The sequence below is a fragment of the Lepidochelys kempii genome, chromosome 3, assembly GCF_965140265.1.
Source record: "Lepidochelys kempii isolate rLepKem1 chromosome 3, rLepKem1.hap2, whole genome shotgun sequence".
Classification (NCBI taxonomy): Eukaryota; Metazoa; Chordata; order Testudines; family Cheloniidae; genus Lepidochelys; species Lepidochelys kempii.
In genome coordinates this window covers 195,829,969-195,844,693 of record NC_133258.1, presented here as the reverse complement: position 1 = coordinate 195,844,693, position 14,725 = coordinate 195,829,969, and the positions used below count along the sequence as shown (strand labels likewise).

The 14,725-nt window shown below is 60.2% G+C and overlaps 1 protein-coding gene across 1 annotated transcript; it reads left to right on the top strand.

The window, feature by feature from the left end:
- The first annotated feature begins 7,723 nt into the window (after window positions 1-7,723).
- Window positions 7,724-14,497, top strand: OTX1 (orthodenticle homeobox 1). The gene is made up of 3 exons (XM_073335314.1): window positions 7,724-8,076; window positions 9,212-9,363; window positions 13,701-14,497. The coding sequence occupies exons 1-3, from the start codon at window positions 7,980-7,982 to the stop codon at window positions 14,454-14,456; spliced, it is 1,005 nt and encodes a 334-aa protein (XP_073191415.1). The 5' UTR covers window positions 7,724-7,979; the 3' UTR covers window positions 14,457-14,497.
- The last annotated feature ends 228 nt before the right edge of the window (window positions 14,498-14,725 follow it).

Genomic DNA, 14,725 nt, shown 5'->3' with positions numbered 1-14,725 from the left:
CTGCTGCTGTCCTCTCTTCCCAGTGTGAAAAGTTTATTACTTCTGATTGTTTGGAGGGGGAGGGAGCTGGGGAAAGGTTAGTTAAGTTTTAAAATGAATTTGTAAAATATCTGCAAATGCAACAGCTCCCTACCTGAAACTGAACGGTCTAGCTACCAAAGATTCTCCTTCAGACACAAAAATAAGAGTTTTGGGGGGAAATTAAAAAGCAATGGAAGTGATATTTATTTTTAAAACTTTCCCAGGTCTAAGCAATGTTTGTCCAGGAAGGTTCCAATTTCTCTTTCGGAGGCTGTTCCTGTTCGTATGGAGATTTTGCAAATCGGACCTCTGGTCACTGCTACTTTGTCAAAGATTTTCATAACTCGGAACATTGCATCATTTTCTTCACCTAACGATTCCCTTGCAGTGTCGTGCCTTTCACAGCTCAGTGGGCCAGATCAAAGCCCTTTGTTAACTCAGAGCGCTGCAGTTTTAAAATATATATAGAGAGAGAGAGAGAGGTAGAACCAAGCCAGACCAAAAGTTCAACTTTTTACGTGGCGTATTCCTGTATTCGCCTGCTCAGCTCATTCCAGCCGCAAACAAACCCTCTTCTGCAAGGGGACCCCTAACAAAAGGAAGTCTGTTCGACAAGTCGGAAGACCTGAAAATAATAATGCAGCAGGCTGATGCTTCAGAGTGTCAGAGAGGTTTTACAAGAAAATATAAATCATGCTTCAGTTGGGAAGGAACAGCCCCGTCGCGCACACAAGAATGCAGCAGCTCCAATCGGCGCCTGCCAAGGCCTGGGGAAAAGTTCCTGTGAAGTTTCTAGGAAGGGACCCAGTGGCTCCGCTTGCACTTGTTGGGAGCTGGCCCTGCAATAGTCCTGTTCCTTAAGAGTCGCCAGAGACCCCGTTTGAAAATTGCCCCGTCCAATCGCTGCCAAATCCAGCCAAGTGGGGCCAGGACTGAGCTTCCCAACTCAGGAGAGGCTCCTGCGGCTGCCGGCGCTGGTGCGTTTCCCGGACCAGTGCAGGGAGAATCCACGATATGTTACCAAATCCACATCGTGAATAATCCGGTTAAAATGATAACGAGCGCCAGGGTAAATACTAGGGCTCTGGGCTTGGCTCTGCCTGGAACGGGAATCGCTTTCCGAGCTGGTTCATGTGCTCAATGAATTAAACCTCTTATCTCCTTCGATTAGGGGATGAAATTCGGGCCAGGATCTGTCTCTTTCTCTCTCTCCCCCTCGCCCTTTGACTACATCCCCCCACCACCTCCCGAGGGTTTTTTTTATTATTATTATTATTTATTTGGTTTTGTTTTCCTCCTGCTGCCGTCCGCCTTTCCAAGCCGCTCTTCGTTTGGGCAGAGACGAGTGGGCCCTTTTTGTTTTAATGTAGGTTAATGCGGTTTATTGGGTCCTAAGAGTCAGATGAGAATTTGTTAATTTGCAGCGAACATCTGTTTACCCTCGCAGCCCCTTTGGCTGTGGGGCTGGGAGCAGGAGCCCGTTCTAATGACACCAGCCCTGGCGGAGTCCTCGCTGCTGTGATTAAAGAGGGAAAAATAAGTTTTGACAGCTGACGTCCTCTTTGGCCTTTTAAAACTTTCCCATTAATTTGCTGATCGCTTCTCAGTTTGGCTTCCCTGAGCAGGTTCTCTGCAATGCGCGGCTCTGGCTACTTCTAGCCAGGCAGCTCCAGGGATGGATTATTCAGCCCTCCCCCGGTTTGGGTTTGAGTTGTGGAGAAGAGGGGGCGCTGGGACTTCCCAGCGGTCTGCAGGCAGCCTGGGCTCAGGGGGTGATGCTTGGACACCGAGTAGAGAACCAACACAATACAATGCAGGCTGCTAGATGCGGCGTTGGCCACTAAGAACGATTGCTGGTTTGGAAGGGGGGAAACGCGCTCCCCAGAAAGAGGAGGAGGGAAATATTGTCAGTCGAGCTTGTTTTCGGTGTCTGGGCCAGCAGTGTTAAACTAGAAGCCTGGCTGTGTATGTTAGTCGCTGGGAGTGAAAGTAAATGCTGGGCTTCTCTCCCGAAGTATTTATAGCTTGGTTCTTTAACTTCCTCTCTGTGGGGCCTGAGCTGCAAAGCAGCCCATCGGGAAGCCCCTCCTGAAAAGCCAAATGCAGTTCCCACCAGCCAGGCTACATGCTATGGGCTTGGGGAGGGGGGGGGGAAATGGTGACGCTAAATTCAATGAATGCCCCCAGATTGCCCTAACAGCTGTAGCTCGAGAGGTACTTCGTGTTTCTGGCCGCAGATCGGCACTGTCTGTCGGAAGCGCTCAAGGAACCTGCTTCGGAAAGGAACCTGCCCCAGCCAGTGTCTCAGCCCGCAGACCCCCTCCAGCCTGTCCTGTGCAGAGCGCCAGAGAGACCCGGCTGCAGCCGTGTGAATGGGGAACCCGCCCGCTCCGTGACCTGCCCCAGCACCGGGGAACGGAAGCCCCCCATCCCAAAAAATCCCCTCCCCTCCCCGTGCCCCAGCCAGCCCTGCACCTTGCCCCGAGGGCGGCTGCGGGAAGGGAAGGCAGAGCCGGGCTGCACCTTACCTGTGCGCACAAGCTAGCGCTTCCCCCTGGGTACAAGCAGAGGGAGTCCGAGCTGGGGGCCCTGGGGTCTGGGGCAGAATCCAGGAGCCTTCCGCCGGCGCCCCGTCCCGAGCGGGGCCCTTTGGGGGCACGGCCGGCCCCGTCCAGCGCGGTCCCTGGAGGTGGCTCCTCGCGGGACAGGGCAACCTGGCTCCCCCCCTCCGCCTCCGCCTCCGCCGCCGCTGCTCCTTCTCCGCCAGCGCAGTGTGCGCGCCAGGCAGCAGCCCCGGGTCCTCCGCGCTGCACGCTGCGCCAAACTTTTCTCTCGCTCGCTCGCTCTCTGCCTTGTGCCCCCTGCCTCCCCTTAATCCAGGGCTTTTATGGGCTGAGCGTTCAGAAAATGCGCCTGCAATTTGGGATTAGACAACCACTCTGATTACACTCGCGCTCACAAAAAGGGGCCAGTGCTACTTGATACCTTCGCCCTTCCCGAGCCCGGGTCCCATCCTGTGGCGCTGAGCAGGGGCGCGGGGAGGGCCGGGCGGACACTCCTACGGAGCCGAGCACCCAAATGCTTCGCCTCCATCTGCCCCTGTGCATGGCGAAACCCTCTGGACGAATAACCAGGAGCCGATTAATGGGGGGGGGTATAGCTAATAATATTGTGTTTCTGGCAAGGGGCTCGATTGGATCTGGCGAGGCTCCCTCTGCCAGGACAAGCGCTTTGGAGATCAGCCCTTCCTGGCTCAAAAACTGGCCCCAAACTCATTGTCTGCCGCGCTGGGACAAAGGCTCAGGTGCCTGGGAGCAGCTGGCCCCCTGGGCGGACAATGGCAAAGGTAGGCCCCCGGGGGAGGGGTGTCCCCAGCCAGGCCTTTTCTCTCTCTCTTTTTTTTTCTTTTCTTTTTTTTGTGAATGGGCTGCGGCGCCTTTGTTCCGCGGAGAAGTGGCCGTGTCGCTGACTTTTGCGGACTATAGAAAGATCTTGTAAACCTCCTTTTCTTTCGTCCGCCCCCCCGCCCCCCTTTGATTAGATGTCCCCTCATCGCCCGAAAAAATGTAATTTCGTTGGGCTGGCGGTCACTTCCTTTGAACATTAGCTCGCTTTCAGCTCCAACTTCAATGAGAAGGAGTTGATTTTGAGAGATCAACAAAAGACCCGCACCGAAGCCTTATTAAAGGTCCTAAGCAGATCTCCTGGACCCTTTGAGAAGCAGTTAAGGAAACAGTGTGCATCCATGATATTCTGTTACCGTATTTTATTGGGACGCCAAAGGAAAGTGTCTCGTGGAAAGACACTTACTTTGATGCCCGGCCGCGTTTAATTTATTTTGCTGGCAACGAGTCGATTTTTTTTTTTTTTTGCATTTTATTATTTTTACCCCTTTTCAGCTTTCCCTTTGTGTTATTAGACATTCTCCTGGTAAACTACAAAAAGAAGGAGTAATTCTTAGGAGGGGATTAGGGCCCTTCGTTAATATTTATGAGACGGTGCAACTTAAACCTATATATGGATGGGTAATTGTGTGGCCTACAGTTTGGAGAGAAAAGACAAAGTTAATGGTCACCAATGGCCATTTCTGCCACTTCCTTCGTTTTATGAAAACAATCGGCGCGTTTCCAGTAAAGGTTTTAACCGATTTTCAGCAACGGGCCATTTTAATGTTTCAGAAAGGGGGGGAGAAAAGCCATCCCAGGCCAGGACAATTCGCAGACCCCTTGTCTCCGAGCCTAGGTCCTGCCCACACACAAACGGGAAGGAAAGGTCCCGTTTCAAGCGCCTCGCCAGGGGAAGACCAGCCGTTCCGCCGTCTGTGCACATGTAACGAGTGTGTCAGGCAAGAGCGTACGAAAGACTGGCGGTGCGGGGTGCAAACTTTAGGCGACTGAGTGGGGGTCGCGGAGAAAAAAGCCACGCTCGGGGAGGACTGGGAGGCAATCGCTCCCCATCCCCAGGGGCCGGGTGCGGGGATCTCGCCCCTTTAGACCCTCAGTCCAGGGTTTCTCGCTGTGGGTCCGGGTTCAGCGGGCGCCTGCCCGCGCACAAACAGCCGGACGCGCACACGCAGCAAGTGAACGTGCAAAAGTTCGCCCCGGGGCCCGCCGGGGTGCAGGGGGCGGCGGTCGGCCCCGGGCCTCTGCCCGCCGCCGGCTCTCTGGAGCTCCCGGGGCTTGGCCCGGGACGGCCCCCGCGCTCGGACGGGCTTTGCCTGGGGCGGGGAGCGGAGCCCGGGCGCCGCGCACGGGGGCGGGGGGGGGGCAAGAGGCGCCCCGGCCGCGGGCAGAGCCAGCCCCGGGGGAGCCGGCGCGCGCCGCGGGGCCGGGGCGGCGTGGGGCGCCCGGGGGGGGGGGCGGGGAGCGGGGAGCGGGGGGGGGGGCGTGCGGAGGTAGCCCGCATCCCGCGCTGCCATTGCCCAGGCGGCTGTCAGTCAGGCGCGGGGCGGCCGGGGATTGGCGCCGGGGCTGGTTACGCACTCGCCTCGCGCGCACATACAAGGGCAGGGCCGTGGAAAGGTGATCAATCTCCATCAGGCTACATTGCCAATCACCGGCGCGCCCGGGCCAGACCGCTCCTGCCGCCAGGTAAACGCGCCGGGTCCCGTCCCGGGCTGCCCCGGCCCCCCCCGGGTCTGCCCCGGCCCCCCCCCCCCGCAGCTCCCGCCGCCAGAAGTTAGCGCTGGGCTGCCGAAGAAAGTACGAGGCGCAGCCCCCGCCCCGAGTGGCAGAGCGGGGCCGGGGAGGGGGGGGGCCGGAGCCAGCTGCCAACCCCGGGTCCCGGCGCTGCTGGCCGGGGAGCGGAGCCGGGACCCGCTTCGCGGCGTTGCACTGGGAGCTGCGGGGCTAGGTGAGGCGGCGGCGCCCGGCTCCTGCTCGCTCTGCGCCCCGCGCCCGGGACCTGGGGTCGGGGGAGCTGTGGCGGCGCCCCGGCCCCCTCTGCCCTGCCTGGGACCCCCTGGGAGGAGCCCGGGCTGCCCCCTTCTCCCCGCCAGACTTTGCAACTCCGCTGCGGAGCCCCCGCACCCCGGGCCGCCCGGCAGGGTCCCGCGCGGGGGTGGCGAAGCCCCGCACTTGGATGGTGGTGGAGGGGGGGGTTGGGGGCTGTTTGATTTAAGCTGAAGGTGAGCGCCCCCGCCCCGGCTCGTAGCCTCCTGGAGCGCTTCGCCTCGCCTCGCCTCACCCCTCCCTGGGATGGTGACACTGCAGGGCTGGCAAACAAACTTACATAATGACTGCACGGGCCAAATCACTCCCGGCTCAGCCCGACGCATCTCCAGGAGCCGCTCTGGCGGCATCTGCTCGGGGGAAAGTGCTGGCTTCTCGGGCCGGGGCTGGCCTGGCCTGGCCTGGCCTAACGTGCTGGCTTCAGTGGTCCATTTCCAAGCCACGGATCCGCTTTCGAGCCCCCTCTCTCTTGGGGCTGGGGCGCCTCTGTTTACACGGAGTAGTCTTAATTCCCTCGGATGGAGAGGCGCGGGTGCTTACAGTTAGGGGGGGTCTCCGGGAGGCTAGGTCGGTCTCATTCAACCCCCCATGGCCTGAAGGGTTAGGATACTTTGCAGTGAGGACTCGGTCGTGTTGGGAAAGAGACTATATGGAGAAGTAACGATAGGCCTCTTTGGAAACCTCCTGTAAACGTATCTGTGCAGTTCGCTTTTATTCCAATCTGCTAACTCAACCGGATGTATTTAATTTCCACACAGACACTAAAAACGAAAGTAGAGGGGATCCCAGTGTCCAAATGCAACAGGTTAGCCTGGGAGCTGGAGGACAGAGGTGCTGGTGCGGGGTGTGCGTGTCTGTGCGCCTCTGCTTGAAGTGCTTTCCATCCGACACAGAGTTTACACTGTGGTGCTTTGGCTCTCAGCACCCCCACGGTACAAATTGTTCCAGCACCCCTGGAGGATGCAAATTAATTTGGAAATAGTCTTACCAGCGAAAACAAACAGCCCCCCTCCCCTTTTAATCATTCTGGTGTAAATACAGGAAACTCAGCTGGAGACAACATGGCCCTCAACACAATTAAAGTTTCTAGCTGGTGATTAATCGTGATTAGAGCCGCCGCCATCTGTTGCTGGGTGGATTTAGGATTTTGTTTCTTTGGTTTGTCTCGTCTAATTTTTCTCGCGGGGTAATGAGGGTTCTTGGGCGCCTGTGGGCAGCGGAGAGAGATTCCTGGGTCTGGAGACGGGATCAAGGTTGTGGATTTTACCTGGAGACCTCGCTCCGAGACAAAAACAAATACAGTCCAGCTCCCGGGATCTCCGCGGCCCTGCTGTAAATTCCTTACATCAGGGGAATGCTGGCGAACAGCAAAAACCGAACCCAGAATTCGCAGGAAAGCGGGCGGAGAAGTGTCCGAGTTGGCACTTCTCAGAGCCCTGTAATGGCTCCCAGCAAGGCATGGCAGGAAAGAAACTCTGGCCATTTCTCGTTTTATTTATTTAGAATAAAATCCCTAGTGAGAGACCGTGGAACACCCCCCACACACACACACACGTTGTGCCTTTCGGTAAATTTGTTTCCGTCACCCCTACGGGAGGAACCCCCTGGAATATGAATTTCAAAGTGACTGTAAATCGGTTTGTTTTTTAACTACTCGCCATTTCTAATTAAAATGTCCCCTTCTGCTCGCTCTTAAATTAATTATACGTCCCCCCCTTTTGGTATCTCGTTTTGATTTCTAATCCAATTATCTTTTTAAATAATTGCTTTATCTTCCCCCATCACTTGTATTGTGCCCCCCTCCAAGCCCCACGGCGATTGTATGTTAATGTGACTCTGCTTAAAAAACTCTCCCCCCCCCTCCCCCAGCTCGACTCTGGTACTTTCTTATTTCACTTCGTTTGGGAGGGGTATGGCCATATTGATTGCCCCCCCTCGCCGCCCTCTTCTCAACATGCGCAAAAACTTTAAAACCGTAATAACTGACAACGAAAAGGGGGGGGGGACTTTCGATTTTATTTGCACGACAGGATTTTTTGGCGCAGAGCGAAATAAAGCCCTGTTTGCAGCGAGCAGGGGGCTTTTCAGGCTGCCCTGCTGTGCGCTTGCGCCTCTCTCTTTGCGCCCCAAACGATTTCATTTAATGCACAAAAAATAGTCCCAACTTCCCTACGCTTTCGATTATTTGCAATCGTTGTTTTTTAAATTGTATTTCTTTGCGCTTGATCTGCACCGCTCTGGTCTGGCTGTAAAACTCCGAATCCCAGCGGTTTGTGTTGTGCCCTGGAAGCAACCTGGCTTGTCGATTCCGCTCCGAAGAGCTGCTGATGTCTGTCTGGTTTTGTGTGTGTTCTTTTTTTGTTTGTTTCTTTTAGGGAGCGGGGAGTCTCTCCAGCGCCCGGATTTTCTGCCATCGCCTGGAAGAACCAATTTTGTGACTTCGAGAAATTTTAGACAGACTTTATATATATATATATATAATTGGGGAAAATCTTTCCAGCTTTTAGCATGATGTCTTACCTCAAACAGCCCCCCTATGGCATGAATGGGCTGGGGCTGACCGGACCTGCTATGGACCTACTGCATCCCTCGGTGGGCTATCCGGGTGAGCATCAAACCACTTTAATTACTTTGCCCCTCTACCAGTCCGGTTACACTGCTCACCTGGGACAAGTTTGTACGAAGTCATTTTTCTCCTGTCTTCTTGCAACGAAGATGAGAACAATGGGATATTTCTTCCACTCCAAGACTGTGCTTTCAAAAATACCCAGAGTACCTTTTGAAAAAAGATTTAAAAGAACAAATCTGCTCGTTAGATCCTTTTTAAAGTAATTTTTACTCTCAAAATTAACGAGGGTGGGAATCAACAGGATTTCAATAGAGAAATCTCCTTCCCCCAACAACTAGTTTTTGTACGATCAGATAAGAAGTTTGAAAAGTTTAAATGTCTCTTTAATTCGTGTGCTTTTTTTAACAGTGGGAAACTCTTTCGAATAGTTAACTTTGTTATTTTAAAAATAATTAATTTAACGAAACTCGTACCCAACTCCACAGAGGTGCTGCACTGTTCCCAGCTCGGCGTGTTCCTAACTTGTGTGTTGTGATTCTCCCCCGCTCGATTTTTTTCTTCCCTGGATTGTAATTTAAACACACAAACAAACCCTGAAAACTCCCCTCCGGGGTCTTGCGGAGGCCGCTGTGTAATGGTGTTGTGTATGGATTGGGGGGTCGGAGGGTTCGCAATCCGCTTTGCGTTCCCCGCCGGATTTTGCCTCCTCAGTTTCACTTCGGCCTTAACTTTTGGAGCCCATTTGCTTGCTCGCATTTCCACCCCTGTCTCCCGCCTCTTTAAAAACATCTTTTTTAGGAATCTCCCTTCCCCATCCTAATGCCACGAAACCTGGCTTCTGGGGAGCGTTGAAACGCAACATAAATACACTTGGTATAACTATAGACTGTGCATTTTGCTGGGAGGGAGAGATGGGGGTTGGTAGTTTCTCTGATATTAACCGGTATTTAATTGCCAAATTAGTTTATTTCCCTCCCGGCCCCGCTCCCTAGCACCGGTTTCTTTTCTTTGAATGCTTGGCTGTGAATCCTGCGAACCCCCCGATCTGTAGCAAGGGGCTTGCAGGGCCCGGCTCCGCGCCCCGGCCCGGGAGATTCTGCAGTGGGGGGCACCCGAGTGCGGGGGTCCGTGGGTCTAATCCGCTTGTTTCTGTCTCTCCCGGGTCCTGCAGCCACCCCGCGGAAGCAGCGGCGGGAGCGCACCACCTTCACCCGCTCGCAGCTCGATGTGCTGGAGGCGCTCTTCGCCAAGACCCGCTACCCGGACATCTTCATGCGGGAGGAGGTGGCGCTGAAGATCAACCTGCCCGAGTCCAGAGTCCAGGTCCGGTACCGTCTCTCCCGCCGCAGGGCCAGCAGCTGCGGGCGGGAGGGGGGGGGTAGAGGGAGCCCCAGTGCAAACTACCAGGGATGGGGGAACTTCCTGGGCGCGCCCCCGCTGCCTGCTGCGGGGCCGGGGCACGGCTGGGCTGGGGCGCAGGGGCTGCTAACCCGGGTGCCGGAGCCCTGCCTGCCGCACTGTCCAGCCCATCACACACACTCGCACTCCCCCGCCCGGGCCTCCTCTGACGAAGTGCTCCGGCAATGGCCAGCCCAGGGGCTGGGAGGACACGTTCAGGCCCTAGATCCAACAGCCGGAGGGGCAGGGACCTGGCCAGATCCACCTTCGGGCAGTTCCCAGGGCGGCCTGCCCTCCCGACCCTGCTTCGGGTTGGGGGGGGCCCCCAGCCTGAGACCCGCTTCAGCTCCCTGACTGCTGCGGACAGGGACAGGCGAATGCTGGAGCCCGGCACTGGGCTGACTGTCGGGGGAGCCGAGCCACGGGGCTTGCCCGCCCTTCTGCGCCCCTGGGTTTGCGCGGAAGCTCAGCGCCTCTGGCGGGGAGAGGCGCAGCCCCCGGAGCCGGCCGCGGCCAAGGGGCGTTTGAGGAGCCGGCGTGGATCGTTCAGGCCGAGAGGGGCGATTTTATTCCTGGCTTTTGGAGGCCTTTCCCCCGGCTCTGCTCTCCGGCTGGTCCCAGCCACCCCTTCCGCGCCCTGGAGCCGCTGGCTGCCCCTGCCTGGACTAGGCGGGGAACGTCCCCCCCCAATGCTGGCCTCAAGCTCCGCGGCCGCGCAGCGCCCTGCCCGAGGGCGACGGGCGCCGCCCCCCTTTACAATGGGAAATCAGGCCGCGCGGGAGGGAGCCCCAGGGGCTGAGGAGCTCGCCAGCCTGCCCAGGGTGTCCCCTCGCCGTGGAAACGCCGGCAGCCTGGGCGCCGGAGCCTGATTTGCGGAATAAAGGCTAATCCTGTCCCCTGCGCCCCCAGCAGCGCGGGCCCCGTGTCTCTCTGCAGGTGGGGGCGGGGGGCAGCCCCGGCCAGGGGGATCCAGCCGCGGTCCACCCTGGACACCCCCCTAGAGCGGCACCATCCCTCCCCGGCATCTCGCCATGGGCCCGCCGGCCAGCCCGGCCCTGGTGACTTTTCCTGGGCGCTCTGTCCTGGCTGCAGCTTCGGGCGTAGGCCCTTGGGGTGGGGTGTGGAGGATGCTTTAAAAACCAGCTCCCGGGCCCGGGTGAGGAGCCAGCCGCGCGCCCGGCCTGGGACACCTGGGTGCGGGGCAAGGGAGGGGGGCGGGGGCGCAGAAATGGCCCCTCCGGCCTGGAGGAGGTGGCAGGAGAGGGAGGAAGCGGGGCTGTTACCCGGCCAGGGGAGGGCTCCCTGGCGCCGCCTTTGGTCCAGGTGCCAGCACCGGGGTAGGGACAGAGGCAAACTCAGCCCCCGAGACTGCAGTGTCCCCCCACCGCCACCTCCCAGCTGACAGACGCACACCACAGGCCTTCCGGACAGACAGACCCGTCTCTGCAGTGTGGGGCCGGGCTGCCCCTCCCCTTGCAGGCTGGGGGAAGGGGGGGGGAGAGTGAGTCTAGCTCTGTCCTGGGCCCCTAGCCCTGGCTAATGGGTGGGAAGGGGGCCGTGCTCCGCCTCTCTCGCGGGGGGCTGGTTTTTCTGGTAGGCTCAGTGAGGTCCCCTTTGCTGTGCCCCAAGCCCCTGAGCGGGGGGAGAAGGCCACGGGGGGGAGGGTGCTGGTCACTATGTCCCTGCTCGGTGCTAGCCAGGGATCCGGGCTGCTCTGCTGGGGGCTGATCCCATTGGGCCCATTTCTCTGCGGGCTAATGGGGGTGCCCGGCGCTGCAGCTGAGAGTTCTGGTGGTGGGAGCGGGATGCTGGGCCCCTCTCCCTTGAGGAGATGCGTGCTGTGCTGGGGTGGAGCGGAACGGGGCTGGATTGATCAGGACCCAGAAAGTGTTCCCTCCTTCGCAGCTGTGCTGGGGGGGGGGATAGCTGGGAGCATTGGGTGCTGTGCCCCTCTTCCTGGGGGACAGTGCGGGGAAGGGAGTGAAGCTGGGTGCTGATCACTCCGTGCTCTCCGCGGGCTGGGGGAGTTAGGTGCTGTGTTGAAAGCTCATTGCTCTGGGGACTGCGTCGGGGAACGGGTTGAGGTGCTGGTTGGGGAAGAAGGATGCTGGGGCCGAGCGGGGAGTGCTGGGCACTGATGGAGGATGGAGGGAAGAGCTGGGGATAGTGCAGTGGTGGGCTGCCGGGGAATGGGTAGGCTGGGTGCTGGTGGGTTTGTTCTTCCTTGCAGGATGGGTGGGGTATAATGGGGTGGTCCTGGATGCCGAGGGCTTCAGTCTCCTTTGCAGGTGGGGAGCTGGCTGCTCTGCTGCGGGAGGCCAGGGGGAAGCTGGCTGTGCCCTGGGGGAAGCAGGTACTGCTGGGTCTGCTCTCCCTGCTAGCCCCGGGGATGGGTGACGGAGCTGGGTGGTGTGCGGGGTTTAGTTTGGAAGCCGGCTAATGGCGGGGGGATGCGGGTAGTGAGGAAACTCGACGCTAACGTTGTTTTCCCTTGTGGGTGGGGGGTGGGTGCTGGGCATAGGCGCTGGTTGGCAGGGACAGTGGAGGAGCTGGCAGTCAATGGCCTATCCCTCCTTGCAAGGAGGGGGATGGGTCCTGTGAGTGAGTCTTATGGCTGGGGGGTGCAGGGTGGGGCATAGTGTGGGAGCCTGGGGGATGGAGTTGGTGCTCCTGGGACTCACAGCTGGTGGATGGGTGTGGGTGCTGGGAGTTATGGCTAACGGGTGGTTGGGTGTGGATGGGTGCTGCGGGGGCTTTGTGTCAGTGGATGGGTGCAGGTGCCGTGGGGACTGGGCACCTGTGAATTGCTGTGAGCACCCAGGGCTGTCTTGCATGCTGGTGGACAGCTTGTGCTGGTGAATGTCTGGGAATGCTGATAGCTGTCGGGGTAGGGGTGGATAGTGCTGGGTGCCAGTGAGTGGCTGTGGGCTGGTGGAAGGCTAGGCATGCCAGGAGCTGTCTGGGGTTCCAGTGGGTGGCTATGAATGTTGGTTGGGGTGCTTGGGTGCTGGTGGATGGGTATGGATGCTTGGGGACTGGGTGCCAGTGGCTATGGGTGCTGAGTGAAGTGGGTGCCAGCAGCTGGTTATGGGTAATGGTGGCTGTTCAGGGTGTTGGGGGATGGCTGCGGTGCTAGGGGAAATGGGTGTTGCTGGCTGTTCAGGGTGCCTGGGGGATACCTATGGGTTCTAGAGGAAGTGGCTGTTATGATGCTTGAGGATTGGCTACAGATGCTAGGAGGCTGCGTGCCAGCAGATGGCTATGGGTCCTGGGGGGCTGGGTGCCAGGGGCTGGTGCGGGGGGGGGGGCTGGGTGCCAGGGGCTGGCTATCTGTGCTGGGGGTGCTGGGTGCCAGCAGATGGCTATGGGTCCTGGGGGATTGGGTGCCAGGGGCTGGTTACAGGTGCGGGGGGGGGCTGGGTGCCAGGGGCTGGCTATCTGTGCTGGGGGGACTGGGTGCCAGCAGATGGCTATGGGTCCTGGGGGGCTGGGTGCCAGGGGCTGGTGCGGGGGGGGGGGCTGGGTGCCAGGGGCTGGCTATCTGTGCTGGGGGTGCTGGGTGCCAGCAGATGGCTATGGGTCCTGGGGGATTGGGTGCCAGGGGCTGGTTACAGGTGCGGGGGGGGGGCTGGGTGCCAGGGGCTGGCTATCTGTGCTGGGGGGGCTGGGTGCCAGCAGATGGCTGGGGGGGCTGGGTGCCAGCAGATGGCTATGGGTCCTGGGGGGCGGGGGGGGGGCTGGTGCGGGGGGGGGGGCTGGGTGCCAGGGGCTGGCTATCTGTGCTGGGGGTGCTGGGTGCCAGCAGATGGCTGGGGGGGCTGGGTGCCAGCAGATGGCTATGGGTCCTGGGGGATTGGGTGCCAGGGGCTGGTTACAGGTGCGGGGGGGGGGCTGGGTGCCAGGGGCTGGCTATCTGTGCTGGGGGGACTGGGTGCCAGCAGATGGCTATGGGTCCTGGGGGATTGGGTGCCAGGGGCTGGTTACAGGTGCGGGGGGGGGGCTGGGTGCCAGGGGCTGGCTATCTGTGCTGGGGGTGCTGGGTGCCAGCAGATGGCTATGGGTCCTGGGGGATTGGGTGCCAGGGGCTGGTTACAGGTGCGGGGGGGGGGGCTGGGTGCCAGGGGCTGGCTATCTGTGCTGGGGGGACTGGGTGCCAGCAGATGGCTATGGGTCCTGGGGGGGCTGGGTGCCAGGGGCTGGCGATGGGGGCTGGGGAAAGTGGGTGCCGGGGGCTGGCTGCTGACAGCTCGCTCTCCCCGCAGGTCTGGTTCAAGAACCGCCGGGCCAAGTGCCGGCAGCAGCAGCAGAGCGGCGGCGGGGCCAAGAGCCGGCCGGCCAAGAAGAAGCCGTCCCCGGCGCGGGAGAGCTCGGGCTCGGAGAGCAGCGGCCAGTTCACGCCCCCCGCCGTCTCCAGCTCCGGCTCGTCGTCCTCCTCCAGCTCCAGCTCCTCGGGCAGCGCGGCGGCGGCGCTGGGCAACCCCGCGGCGGCGGCCGCCTCCATCAGCGCCCCGGCCTCGTCCATCTGGAGCCCGGCCTCCATCTCCCCGGGCGCGGCGCCCTCGGCCGTGTCGGTGCCGGAGCCGCTGCCGCCCGGCGGCGCGTCCTGCATGCAGCGCTCGGTGTCCGGCGCCGCCTCCGCCTCCTACCCCATGTCCTACGGCCAGGGCGGCGGCTACGGGCAGGGCTACCCGGCGGCCGCCTCCTCCTCCTACTTCGGCGGCGTGGAGTGCAGCTCCTACCTGGCGCCCATGCACTCCCATCACCACCCGCACCAGCTCAGCCCCATGGCGCCCTCCTCCATGGCCGGCCACCACCACCACCCGCTGGGCCAGGGGTCCGGCCACCACCACCATCACCACCACCACCAGGGCTACGGCAGCACGGGGCTGGCCTTCAACTCCCCCGACTGCCTGGACTACAAGGAGCCCGGCGCCGCCTCCTCCTGGAAACTCAACTTCAACTCCCCCGACTGCCTGGACTACAAGGACCAGGCCTCCTGGAGGTTCCAGGTCTTGTAGGCAGCGCCTGGCCCGGCTCGGCCCGGCTCGGCCCGGCCCGGCCCGGCTCGGCTCGGCCCGGCCCGGCCCGGCTCCCCACTGGCCTTTTGCTACGTGAGAAACGAGGGCCTTCCTCCTGGCCCAGCCTGCGCCCACCGCTGGCCCCGCTGCTCCCTGCTCCGGAGCTGCCGTCGGTGTGTTTCCTTCTCCCGGGCAGGACTGGGTCTCCATGCCCCATGGTCATCATCATTCATCATCCCCGACCAAGAGCCCCCGGCTCAGGGCTGCTG

What these genes read in the sequence shown, in the direction of transcription:
- OTX1 (XM_073335314.1), top strand. Translation starts at nt 7,980, where the DNA reads ATGATGTCTTACCTCAAACAGCCCCCCTATGGCATGAATGGGCTGGGG. An exon ending in TCCCTCGGTGGGCTATCCGG is followed by an intron (nt 8,077 to 9,211) that starts GTGAGCATCAAA and finishes CGGGTCCTGCAG; the next exon opens with CCACCCCGCGGAAGCAGCGG. An exon ending in TGCCCGAGTCCAGAGTCCAG is followed by an intron (nt 9,364 to 13,700) that starts GTCCGGTACCGT and finishes CTCTCCCCGCAG; the next exon opens with GTCTGGTTCAAGAACCGCCG.